At 56.6% G+C, this 13463-nt stretch overlaps 1 protein-coding gene across 1 annotated transcript in view; it reads left to right on the top strand.

The window, feature by feature from the left end:
• The first annotated feature begins 2657 nt into the window (after positions 1-2657).
• LOC128835455 (natural cytotoxicity triggering receptor 3 ligand 1-like) overlaps positions 2658-13463 on the top strand; it is a 44180-nt gene continuing 33374 nt past the window's right edge. Inside the window, exons 1-2 of the mRNA XM_054024954.1 lie at positions 2658-2744; positions 3180-3506. Of these exons, the coding sequence (XP_053880929.1) occupies positions 2696-2744; positions 3180-3506 (376 nt within the window). The 5' untranslated portion in view covers positions 2658-2695. The remainder of the gene's footprint in view (positions 2745-3179; positions 3507-13463) is intronic.

Genomic DNA, 13463 nt, shown 5'->3' with positions numbered 1-13463 from the left:
TCCAGCTCTGGGTCAGGGCGCCTGGCGAGGGGGCACCGCTGGGGCGGGTGGGTCTGTGGGTGCCAGGGAGGGGCAGGTACCCAATGGCAGGGGCAAAACCCTTATCCCCCAGCCCAGATGCTGCCCGTACTGCCTCATAAACTCCCTTTCACCCAGACATTCCTCTGAGCCCCAAATCCCCCTCGTTACCTCCTCCTCCCCCCACATCCCCCCATCCACAGCCTCCCTCACAGCCCCATACCCCCCAGCCCCTGAAAACCTCCCCACACACCTATCCTCCCCCCATCCACAGCCTCCCTCACAGCCCCATACCCCACAGCCCCTGAAAACCTCCCCACACACCTATCCTCCCCCCATCCGCAGCCTCCCTCACAGCCCCACACCCCGCAGCCCCTTAAAACCTCCCCACACATCTATCCTCCCCCCATCCACAGCCTCCCTCACAGCCCCATACCCCCCCAGCCCCTTCAAACCTCCCCCCACAACCCCCCCATCCACAGCCTCCCTCACAGCCCCATACCCCCCAGCCCCTGAAAACCTCAAACCCTCCACACTCCCCCTGCCACGCCTGTCCTCCCCCCTCATCCCCCATCCCTTCACTTCCCCTCATAACGCTGCCCTGAACCCCTTTGCCTCCACAGCTCCCCTGACCGGGGACAGGCTCCCTGCTAGATCATCGCCCGGCCCTAATTAGTGTCCCAAAAAGCTCGGGCTGTGATTAGCTCGTTAGGCTGGGGGAGCCAAGGATTAACGTGATCCCAAGGCCCAGGGCGCAGTGGAGCCAGGCGAGCTGCGCCCTGGCCCAGACAGAGCTCGGGGCAGGGAGCCTGCTCCCCTCTTGGGCCTGGGAAGGGCTGGTGACCGATGGACAGACGGACGCTGTGAATAGTGGCACTGCCCGCGGGCCTGACACTGGTGTGGAAGGGACGGAAATCAGCTGCCCAGCGCGGGCACCGAGCTGGGGGCCTGAGCCGTGTCTGTGGGGCAGCAAGGGGGAGCAAACGCCCTGTTCCCCCCAGCTCCAAATCCCCTCTGGGAGTCTGCCCCTGCATAGCCCATCTCCCCTCAGAAATCCCTCCCTATCCCCCCAGCTCCATGTGCCCCCCACAACCCCAATGGGTCCTCACAACCCTGACAGCCCCTGTGCCCCATAACCTCCTCCCTGCCCCATTGTCCCTCAATGAGGGCTGTTACCTCTGGCCCCTAACTGACCCCCCACAGCCCCCACACCCCAAAACCTCTCCCAGAACCCCCTTGGCCTCCATAATCCCTGTCAGCTCCATTGTCCCTACCTGACCCCTAGTGCCCCATCAGCCCCCATCACCCCATGACCCCCCACAGCCCATTAACCCTCCTGATTGCCCCACACAGCCCCAGTTATCAGCCCCACTAAGCCCCATGACACCCCTTGCCCCTGGACCCTCTCCCAGCACCATGTTACCCTCTCAACCCTGAGCCCCATTATCCCCCCATAACCCACCTGCCTCCCAACATCCCTCACCCTCCAAATGCTGCCACTGCCCCCATGACCCCCCCAACCGGCCCCATTATCCCCCGGACCCCTCCCCCACAGCTCCCACAGCCCCCGTAACCCCCCTTACAGCCAGTGACCCCCACGGCTCCCCCCTGGGCAGTGGCAGTGGGGGAGAGGCAGAGCCAGGCAGGGGTTTAACACTCGGCTGGGTGGCGCGTGGGGAGGACGAGGTGGAGGAGACGCAAGTGTGAGGCTTTGGCTACACGGGCGCTGTACAGCGCTGCAACTTTCTCGCTCAGGGGGGTGAAAAAACAGCCCCCCCCCCCCGAGCACAGCAGGTTACAGCGCTGTAACGCGCCCGTGTAAACAGTGCCCCAGCGCTGGGAGCTGCGCCCCTCGGGGAGGTGGAGTACCGCAGCGCCGGGAGAGCTCTCTGTGGGGGAGTGAGAGCTCTCTCCCAGCGCTGGCGCGCGACCACACTCGCACGTCAAAGCGCTGCTGCAGGAGCGCTGTCAAGTTTCGAGTGTAGCCACGGCCTGAGCCGTGTGGCCATTACATCCCCCCCAGCCTGGGGGGAGGGGTTGGGGGGTTTCTGGGCACCCCCCAGCCTCCGCCTTGACCCCCCTGCAGCCCGGCTGGACCATCGCTCCTGTCACGCCGGGCTGCTCCCTGATCCCTCCCGCCGTCTCAGCGGGGCGTCTGGGGTTCACACGGGGCCCCTTTGCCTGGGGTGCTAACAGGGTCCAGGGGTGCCCTCACCCCGGAGCAGGGCGGGCAAGAACAGGTTCACCTCTGCCCACAGGGCAGCCCCTGACTGAGCGGGAGCCCCCCAAGGGAAGAGACGGGGCCTCCTGGGACTCCAGCCTCCCACATACTGGGGCCAAACCCTCCTCTTTCCTCCAGGGGTGAATCCCCAGGGGTGGGTGGGGGAATTCACCCCGCAGCCAGCACAGGGTGGGATGGGCGCTGAGCCCCATAACCATTCCTGGGGGGACCCAGGCCCCCCAACCCCAGGGGATTCACCCCCAGCCCAGCGGGGAGGGAGTCATGGGCTGTGGGTGGGGGGCTGGGCCCACGGGATCAGTAACTGTAAACTCTTATCTCTGCCCTTTGCCCATTGTTACAGCCGCTCCCTGTGAACCATGGAAAGTGAAAGGGAATTCGCTACGGGCCCTGCCAGGTGCGGAGATGGTGACTCTGGGGGGATGAAGGGCAGGGACCATGGGGCTGGGTGTTCTTCTCATCCCCCTCCTCGTCCTCAGGGTGGCCGGTAAGTACAGACCTCTGGTGCCCTGGGGGCGGGCAGGGCAGGGCCCCGGGGCTCCCGGCAGAGTGAAGTCCCGGGGACGGGGCCTGGGTACATGTGGGTCAGTCACTGCCCAGCTCTGCCTGGCCTCAGCCGCTGGAGCGAATGCGGGAAGAAGCCCAGAGCTATTAGCAAAACCTCCCTTTGCTGCATTGTCCTGGCTCGGAGGGACCCCGTGTGGGACGGTTTGGGAAGGAGAAGGGGGGAGGGGTGTCTAGTAACTGATACACCCAGGGGAGCCAGAGCACAGCCGGCACCTGCCCCAGGTACCCCACCATCTCCCCTCCCTGCGGGACCAGATCCCATCGCTGGCTCGTCCATCCCCAGGCAGTGACCTCTCCCCGCACGGCCCAGCCCTGCACAGAGCCCCAGAGCGTGATTTTCTCTTTCCCTGCGCAGGTTCCCGGCTGCAGATATTCACAGATCCCTCCTCCCAGGCCCTGCTGGGCTCTGGGGCGCTGCTGAAATGTCGGTTCGAAGTCGGGGGGCCGGTCGATCTGAGCTCCCTGCGGGTTCAGTGGTATCTGTGGGAGGAGAGGATCGCGCAGTACAACCAGGGCAGGGGAGAATCCCAGGTTAGAGCGAGCGTGTTGGAGCAGGAGTTGGAGAATGGGAACGCATCCCTGTCGCTCTCCAGTGTGATGGTGTCGGATGAGGGGCTGTATAAATGCGTCGTTGGTTACGGTACGGAGCAGCTGCAGGGAGAGACGACCCTCCGTGTGCTCGGTAAGGACAGGAGAAGAGCTTGGACGTTCCCTGGCTGGGAACTGGGGACTGGCTGTTCCTGCGTTGGTGCCACAATCCCGCAGGTGGGAGGAGGGGGTGGGGTGAGAACTTGTCTACACAGGGTTGCTCTGGTTTAACTAAAGGTGTGAATTGAAGCCGAGTTCAGTAACCCAACACAACCCCCCAGTGGACGCTCTGATTGCAGGCTGTGACCGGTGTACAGCCGTTCAGGGTGAGCTGATCAGTGTCAGGTGTGAGTGAAAGTGAAACAGGGAAAGTTAAACCAGTGGCAGGGTGTGTAGACGAGGCAGGCGAGGATGCGGACACTGGCCCGGGCAGAGCGAGGCAGTGATGGGTTTCAGACACAGCCGCTCTCCCACCTGAAGTGTGACTGTGACACTGGCAGACCAGGTGCCAGCTCATGCCAGGGTCCCCGTGTCTCAGCTGAACACTGACAGAGACGGAGCTGGGATCGGCCTGGCTCACCTGTGGGTTAATATTGCTGGGACAGTGAGTCCAGACCGGTCAGCAGCTGTGTCACCACCTGCCCTGCACCCTGGGGTGCTTCCCAGTGCTTCCTGCTGTCGCTTCCACCCTGGGCTCCTGAGAACCAGACCAACAGCCTGCAGGTCACACCCCGAGTGTCTGTGTGTAGCCACAGCCCTGGGCCAGCAGCTCTGACCCCCGCAACCTGTCAGCAAACACCAGCTACGCTCTGGCTTCCACCAGACGTGGTTACTTAGGGCATGGCTACACTTGCAGCGGTAGAGCTCCTTGGGTTAAACCAGCCTTCGGAGAGCACAGTAGGGAAAGCGCTGCAGTGTGTCCGCACGGACAGCTGCAAGTGCACTGGTGTGGCCACATTTGCGGCACTTGCTAGCAGCATTGGGAGCGGTGCATTATGGGCAGCTATCCCACAGAGCACCTCTTCCCATTCTGGTGCTGTGGCTTATGGGAAGGGTGCGGGGGGGGCATTCTGGGTCCTGTCCCAACACCCCATGATGCATCGGTTCGCATTCCAGCAATCCCTCTGCTTCCGTCCACATTTGGCGCCATCTTTCAATGTTTTTTGTACTGCGCGCTCTGTCTTCCCTTTCGGTCTGTGGGAATGGAGCCCACGCTGCGGAGTATGCTGACGAGTCTCGCCAGCGCGGCACATTTGGCAGTCGAGTTACTGCTTAAGATCCAAACTGACAGTGAGGAGTCTGATGATAATGTTGACTCGCGTAACGCATACAACACGAAATTGCTTGTGGCATTCACGGACATGCTCAGCACCGTGGAACGCTGCTTTTGGGCTCGGGAAACAAGCACCGAGTGATGGGATCACATCGTCATGGAAGTCTGGGATGACGAGCAGTGGCTGCAGAACTTTCGGATGAGAAAAGCCACTTTCATGGGACTGTGCGAGGAGCTCGCCCCCACCCTGCGGCGCAAGGACACGAGATTGAGAGCTGCCCTGACGTGGAGAAGCGGGTGGCTATTGCAATCTGGAAGCTGGCAACTCCAGACAGCTACCGGTCGGTTGGAAACCAGTTTGGAGTGGGAAAGTCGACCGTTGGAATCGTGTTGATGCAAGTTTGCAGGGCCATTAATCGCATCCTACTCAGAAGAACCGTGATTCTGGGTAACGTGCAGGACATAGGGAAGGCTTTGCACAAATGGGTTTCCCTAACTGTAGATAGATGGGATAGATAGATGGGACACACATTCCTATTCTGGCACCACCCCACCTAGCCTCCGAGTACGTTAATTGGAAGGGGTATTTCTCTATGGTTCTCCAGGCTTTTGTGGATCACCGTGGGCGTTTCATTGATATTAACACAGGCTGGCCCGGAAAGGTGCATGACACGCGCATCTTTCGGAACACTGGCCTGTTCAGGAAGCCACAAGCCGGGACTTTTTTCCCAGACCAGAAGATCACTGTAGGGGAAGTCAAAATGCCCATTGTGATCCTTGGAGACTCCACTTACCCGTTAATGCTGTGGCTCATGAAACCCTACACAGGAAGCCTTGACAGCAGCAAGAAGTCATTCAACAACAGGCTGAGCCGGTGCAGAATGACTGTGGAGTGTGCTTTTGGCTGTTTAAAGGGCCGCTGGTGATCTCTGTATGGGAAGCTGGACTTGGCCAAAAACAGCATCCCCACGGTTATATCTGCGTGCTGTGCCCTCCATAATATTTGTGAAGGGAGGGGTGAACGATTCACTGAGGCATGGAACTCGGACGTTCAGCACCTGGAGGCTGAATTTGAACAGCCAGAGAGCAGGGCTATTAGAGGGGCCCAGCGTGGAGCTGCAAGGATTAGGGATGTCTTGAGGGAGCAATTTGAGGCTGAAAGCCACCGTAATGTCTGGTGCCCTGCACGGGAGTGAAGAGCGGTGGTTCCAATGTTAGTAGGAATCTGTGTTTGCTACGCTGACTTGCAGTGCCTGTTTCTTTCCTGGGCTAAGGTATCTTTTACTTTATGAAATAATATAGAATGTTTTCAAAGCCAAAAAATCCATTTATTGAAAAGAAAATTCATTTATTGAAAGAAACACAACTGCTTGGGAATCAGAAAGGGCAAGGGGGTGGGGTGGGGAACGGTACAATCACAGATGTGTGTGTGTCCTGTCTGGAGTGCTGTGCAATGAGTGTTGCACTTCAGGCTGGCTGTAATGCATGGTGATGGGGGTTGAGTGCAGAGGGTAAGGGTCGTAGTTTTCAGGGCTGGGTGGTGAAGCTACAGGTGTTGGAGGCAGCTGGTGGTGATAAGAACCCGGATGTTGGGGAAAGTGGATTGGAGGTGACATGAGGGCACACAGGAAAGAGTTTTGGGACAAGGGCTGCAGGGGGAGGGGGCGGGCGGGCGTGGTAGTGCTCCACCTGCATGGCTACGAGCGCCTGGATAGAGTCTGCTTGGCGCTCCATGATGCTTATCAGCCGATCCGTGCTTTGCTGCGGTGCTCCGTGCTTTGCCGCCGGTGATCCGCATTCTGGTGGCGGATCCTCCTTTCACTCTCCCTCCACTCCTGCACTTTTAGATTCTCATTAAGTGACTGCTGCATTACTTCACGCAGCAGGTCCTCTTTGCTTTTACGTGGCCTCTTCCTGATTCTGTGCAGTCTCTCGGACGGTGATAACATCGACAGCCGAGATCTCAAGGTTGCATCTATAAAGGCAGCATTGTTCACACCAGACAGAGCAATGATTCCCCCGTACTTAAGGGCAAGCACAGTCTACACAATAGCATAATTTGGCCATCCCAAAGCGAGCGCACATAAACCCACGGGAGCCCCAAAATGGTGAGTAAGCACAGGGTCAAGGGGGACTGATTGTTTCACGGCCATACTGATTCTGGGGTTCTGTGCCTTGGGGAGAGCCAACAGTTGCAGGGGGCCCCTACACTGAACACTGTCCCCACATTTTCCACAAGAGTTCATCCTGGAAGATAGCTGGCTGCTGAGGGTGACCTGGGAAGGAAGGGAGGGTTTTCTACTGCAATGCGGCTTCCTCCCTGGCCCTTATGCAGCTTGCCTGTGTGCAACAATGGTCCCCCCGCCCCTCACTGCACAGTGGCACAGACATGTTAGCCTGACTGGGACAAGGACCACAGCGGCTCTCCCGAGAAACCTGCTGTCACGGAGTATTGGGGAACTCAGGGCCCCGCACCCCCGGCTTCCTGCAATTCACCATGACTCTCAGCCAGCCAGTAAAGCAGAAGGTTTATTTGGATGACAGGAATACAGTCCAAGACAGGTCTTGCAGGCACAGACAACAGGGCCCCCCTCAGTTAGGTCCAGCTTGGGGTCCCAGGGCATCCCAGCCCCCCCCTTTGGGAGGTCAGAGCCATCTCTGCCTCCCAGCCATCTCTCCAGCCCGCTTCCAACACTCTGCCTTCAGCGACCCCTCCCACAGCCTTTGTTCAGTTTCCCGGGCCAAGGTGTCACCTGGCCTCCAACCCCTTCCTGGGTTCTCATGTTACATGCTCAGGTATTCTCCTTTGGGCAATCTCCCATCCCCCAATGCAGACTATCCTAGCCACACTCCCCTGTCAGCATTCACAGACCACAGTAAGAACAGGCCCAGTTCGTCACATCTCCCCCCCTTTCGAGACCGAACTGAGCAGGGTCACTTTAGCCAGTGACCCGGGGAAGTTCGAACCTACCCCCGTTCCCATGGATGCCCCCGCATCCCTCCCATTCCTTGGTGAGAATTACACCAGGCCCCTCCAGTTTCACGCCCCCCTTAGGTCGGGGTGCTTGATGGCACTCGCAGTTCGCATGTGGGAAGGTTTATGCGGCCTGTGCCCTTTTTCCACCCCCATACCTCTGGGGCTCCAACTGGGCTGTGGTCTGTGACGAACTGGGCCTGTTCTCACTGTGGTCTGTGAATGCTGACAGGGGAGTGTGGCTCGGATAGTCTGCATTGGGGGATGGGAGTTTCCCCAGGTGCATACCTGAGTGTGTAACATGAGAACCCAGGAAGGGGTTGGAGGCCAGGTGACTCCTTAGCCCGGGAAACTGAACAAAGGCTGTGGGAGGGGTCGCTGAAGGGAGAGTGCTGGAAGCGGGCTGGAGAGATGGCTGGGAGACAGAGATGGCTCTGACCCCCCCAAAGGGGGGTGGGCTGGGATGCCCTGGGACCCCAAGCTGGACCTAACTGAGGGGGGCCCTGTTGTCTGTGCCTGCAAGACCTGTCTTGGACTGTATTCCTGTCATCCAAATAAACCTTCTGCTTTACTGGCTGGCTGAGAGTCATGGTGAATCGCAGGAAGCCGAGGGTGCAGGGCCCTGACTTCCCCAATACTCCGCGACAGGGTCTTCTCCCAGCGCTCCAGTCTGGAGGTCTGTGCTTTGGGCTCTCTTGGTTCAGAGCCGCCCTTTTAACCTTCGCCACCCTCCGGAAAGGATCCTTTGTGCTGGGCAAGGGTCCTAAAGCTGTTTTCCCCTTGTCCCAGGCCTTCCTCCCCCTCTGACAGGGGTCACAGGATCCGCAGTACTGTCGGACAGTAACAAAGACCCCAGGCCAGTAAAAGCTCCGTAGCAGCCTCTGCTGGGTACGCCAGGTTCCCTGGTGCCCTGAGAGGGGAATGTCATGGGCCCGGCACAGCAGCTGGCGGCGATACTTCTGGGGTACCACCAGCTGCCTCCTGATCCCCCCTGACTCCATTTTCCCTGGGGGAGCCCATTCTCGGTACAGGAACCCCCTCTCCCACAGGAACCTTTTCCGGCCACCTCTCCCCATGGTCTGTACCGCATTGAGGTCGGCCAGGTCCCTTATCTTCTGCAAGGAGGGATCTCTCTGCAACTCGGCCTGGAACTCAGCAGCTGGGACAGGGATGGCCACCTGCTCTTTCTCGCCGGCTGGGTCTGAAGCCGCAGCCTCCCTGAGCCATGTCCCTGGGTGTTCCCTCCCGACCCGGTTAGGGTCCTGCGCCTCAGGCAAGGCACCCTCCCCAAGGCCAGGGCGCAGTGCCCCTCGCCGGCTCTGACTGTGGATCACAACCAGTGCCCTTTGGGGGTTGCTTGGCCAGTCCTCCAGGTCCCTCCCCATCAACACCTCAGTGGGCAAATATGGGTGTACCCCCACATCCTTGGGGCCCTCCTTGGCCCCCCACTTCAGGTGTACCCTTGCCACGGGCACTTTGACTGGTGTCCCACCCACCCCCGTCAGGGTCAGGTAGGTGTTGGGCACCACCTGATCTGGGGCCACCACCTCGGGCCGGGCCAGCGTCACCTCTGCGCCCGTATCCCAGTATCCATCGACCTTCCTCCCATCCACCTCCAGGGGAACAAGGTACTCTCTCCGGAGGGACAGCCCCGCGCCCACCGTATAAACCAAAAACCCTGAGTCTGGAGCATCCAGCCCCCCAGAGGAGCTGGCCTGGAGCTCTCCTCCCTCCTTAGCAGGTGGTACTCTGCCAGCCCCCCTTCCCTGGGAATGCTGCCTCTCACCGGGCTGGGTCTCTACCCAGTCAACCCTCTGTGGGTTCGGTCTGCTCAGTCTGTCCCTGAGCCTGGGGCACTGGGCCCGTATGTGGCCTTTCTGGCCACAGTGATAGCAGCCCATGTCCCATGGATCCCCTTGAGTGGGTCGGATGGTCCTGACGCCGGATGTTCCCCTTTGATGGGGTTTTTCTGTATTTTCCCATGGGGAGGTCCCACGGTGACTCTCTCTCTGCGTTGTGGTGGGACTGTTCCTTTGGGACTCCTCCCTGTTATCCCCTGACCGGCTCTTTACAAACTCATCGGCCAGCCGGCCTGCATGTCGCGGGTTCTCTGGTTTTTTGTCCCTCAACCACAGCCTCAGGTCGGATGGGCACCGCTCATACAGTTGCTCCAGTACCAGCAGTTTAACCAGGTCCTCCTTCGTCTGGGCCCAATTGTGACGTTATTGATATAATCTGGGACCATATAGATCATTGTTGCAACCAAGGTCCTGTAGTGGCACCCAGATCTTGTATAAAGGGGGTCAAATGGGGTGTCTAAGACAAGGTTCTGGTTTACTGGTTATGATTATGCTGTCTATATATATGTATCAGTTTTGTAGTTGAAGTTAGGAATATTGGCTCTATACTGTCTGTATTTCAAACTTATGCTATGCTGCTGGGTGACATCCCAGACAAACTGGTGTTAGCTCTGCCTAGCCTGCTTGATGGCCCGTTAAAGGACCATCAGCTACACAACTGAGCCATGGAGAGAAGGCAGATACGCCTTGTAACTCAGCAAAGTATGCAGGGACTGGCCCATGTGACTCCAGACTCCATTTTGCTGTAATTTTCCACGGTAAGAACAAAGAGGTGTCCTTACACCTGGAAAAGACTATATAAGGCTGATGCCTCATCTCCATCTGGTCTTCAATCCTGCTTCTTACCTCTGGAGGAACTTTGCTACAAGCTGAAGCTCTGAACAAAGGACTGAGGACCCATCCCAGCGGGGGATGTTCCAGAGACTTGATTTGAACCTGCAGTTTATTCCATCGCTGCTGCAAGCCTGAACCAAGAACTTTGCCATTACTGTATGTAATTGATTCCATTTAACCAATTCTAACTCTCATCTCTATTTTTTTCCTTTTATGAATAAACCTTTAGATTCTAGATTCTAAAGGATTGGCAACAGCGTGATTTGTGGATAAGATCTGATTTGTATATTGACCTGGGTCTGGGGCTTGGTCCTTTGGGATCAGGAGAACCTTTTCCTTTTACTGGGGTAGTGGTTTTCATAACCATTTGTCCCCATAACGAGTGGCACTGGTGGTAATACTGGGAAACTGGGGTGTCTAAGGAGATTGCTTGTGAGACTTGCGGTTAGCCAGGGGGTGAGACCGAAGTCCTCCTAGTCTGGCTGGTTTGGTTTGCCTCAGAGGTGGAAAAACCCCAGCCTTGGGCTGTAACTGCCCTGTTTGAGCAATTTGTCCTGAGTTGGCACTCTCAGTTGGGTTCCACCAGAACCGCATTGTCACAGTGGCGTAGTCGTGCTTGGATCCACAGAACCAGGTCAATTAAGCTTTGGGTCAGAACCCCACGCTGTCCAAATTTGAATTTTGGGATTGAGAGTTTTGTTGGTTAAAGAGCTGCTGCAATGGCTGAGCAAAGAGCATATGAGGGACTTGGCAAAAAAGCCCTGGAAAATTTGTGTTCAGAAAAGAGGATAAGCTTTAGAAAGAAAGCTACAAATCAGGAACTGAGAAATCTGTTAATAGCCAGTGATCAGGGGGCAAGAGCACAGCCCTTACCTGAGGCTGCAGAAGAGGCAGAAAAAATTAGAATGCAAAGGGTGACAAGTAAACTGCAATTTGAGCATGAACAGAAGCTAGCAGATCTTCGATTGCTGGAGAAGCAAAAAATAGCAGAATTAGAAAGAGAGAGAGAGAAGGAGGCTGCTGAGAGAGAGAAAGAAGCCGATCAAAGAAAGAAGGAGGCTGATGAGAGAGCTCGTAAGGGACGTCTAGAGCTGCTCGCTGCTGAGCAGGAGACTCACAGGATGGAGCAGGAGACTCACAAGATGGAACAGGAGACGGCCAGACTTCAGCTCCAAGTACTGGAAGAGCGGAGAAAGTCATCCCCACCTGGTACTCCACTTCCCCCCCGCCATGAGAAAAACTGGGAAAGGATGTGTCCCATTTACAACGATACTGAGGATATAGAGGAGTTTTTGTCTACCTTTGAACGCCTCTGCAATCTGTACCAGATCCCTGAGGGTCAGCGAATGCCTGTCCTGCTGACCAGACTGACTGGAAAAGCCAGGGAGGTATTTAATGACTTGGGGGAACAAGAAGCCTTAGATTATGAGCGGTTTAAGGATTCTGTGTTAAGGCGGTTCAAGGTTACTCCTGAATCTTACAGAGTTAAGTTTAGAGAGTTTAAAATGCCTAAGGATTGTACTTTTGTAGAATGTGCTCATAAGCTGATGGGTTTTGTTAAAAAGTGGGTTGTGGGAGCCAAGGCGCATGGGAGTTTTGAAAAACTGCTGGATTTAATAACTTTGGAACAGTTCTTAGATATTGTGCCTGACCATGTGAGAGCAGCTGTGTGTGACAGGGACCCTGAGTCAGTCCTACGGGCAGCAGAGATTGCGGATGCCCATACCCAGAACAGGGCTCGAGAAGGGTGTAAAACCCCGGGGAAAACTAATCACCATTCTCCCCAGTTCAAGAGGAGGGAGGGATTTAAAAGTAAATCTGTCCCTGACTCTTCTAGAGGAGTTCAAGGGGGACCGGAGGGTAGGAACTCTCATCCCAGGACGGAACAGATTACATGCTATCACTGTGGTATGCTGGGCCACATGAGACCAGATTGCCTGACCCTGAAGGGCAGCCCAAAGCCAGCAACCCCAAATGCCACGATAAATGCCAACTCCATTACCCTGAGCACTCAGGCTGAACCAAGCCACAACAGCTCCACCTTAAGTTCAGGTGCAAGCACAGCAGTAGCTAATGTTAACCCCATCGTCTCCAGTGGCATGGGAGGAGGTGATAAGCTCACCAGTTATGTCAGGACTGAGGCATGGCAGGGGAGTGAGAGGTTTATCATGGAGGCAAAGGTCAATGATGTTGAATGCACGGGATGGCGAGACACTGGCTCGGATGTAACTATAGTCAAGGGACATCTGGTGAAGCCGGAGGACATGCTGCCGGGGGAGTATGTGACGGTAGTGGCGTTATCCGAGTATTCTGTGAACCTGCCGATGGCTAGAATCCACCTGGAGTGGGATGGCTTTAAAGGGGATGTGAAAGCTGCTGTCCGGGATTTGATTCCGGCTGATGTCTTGGTAGGAAATAACATATTGGGGGTGCCTGGCCAAGTTAATGTAGTGACCAGGTCACAGAAAGAATTTGGGGCTGTGGCAGATACCCTGACTGATGGCAGTGAGGGGGGCAGCAAACAGACAGAGAGTGCCTCTCAAGATGGATCAGGTGAGGGTTTATCTGAAATATCAGAGATGATTCTAAATCCAAACAAAACCCAGAGTGAATTCATTGTGGCTCAGCAGAGTGATGTATCTCTAGAGAGGGCCAGGAATGATGCTCAGAGTCAGGTCCCGGCCTGTGAAGAGAGAGGCAGGTTTTTTATGCAGGATGGGCTGTTGTATAGGGAACCACCTAGGGGAAGGAAGAATTCCCAAGCAACAGCTCGCAAACAGCTTGTGGTACCTGAGAGTTACCGCAATGATTTGTTGAAGTTGGCTCATGATAGTCCCTTTGCAGGACATCTGGGTATAGGCAAAACGTGTGACAGGCTAGAGCAGAATTTCTACTGGCCTCACCTTTCGGGGTCAGTGAGAGATTACTGCAGGAGCTGTGAGCTGTGCCAGAAGCGTAAGGGGTTAAGGGGGCCTAGCAAGGTGCCCCTCCAGCCTCTGCCCATTATTGGGGAAGCTTTTGCCAGAGTAGCTGTGGATATTGTGGGGCCACTCCCTAAACCTTCCAGAAATGGGAAGAAATACATCCTGGTGTTGGTAGATTTTGCTACCA

The sequence above is a fragment of the Malaclemys terrapin genome, chromosome 4, assembly GCF_027887155.1.
Source record: "Malaclemys terrapin pileata isolate rMalTer1 chromosome 4, rMalTer1.hap1, whole genome shotgun sequence".
NCBI lineage: Eukaryota > Metazoa > Chordata > Testudines > Emydidae > Malaclemys > Malaclemys terrapin.
Note: the sequence above shows the minus strand (reverse complement) of the source record. Positions and strands in the feature narration are given on the sequence as shown.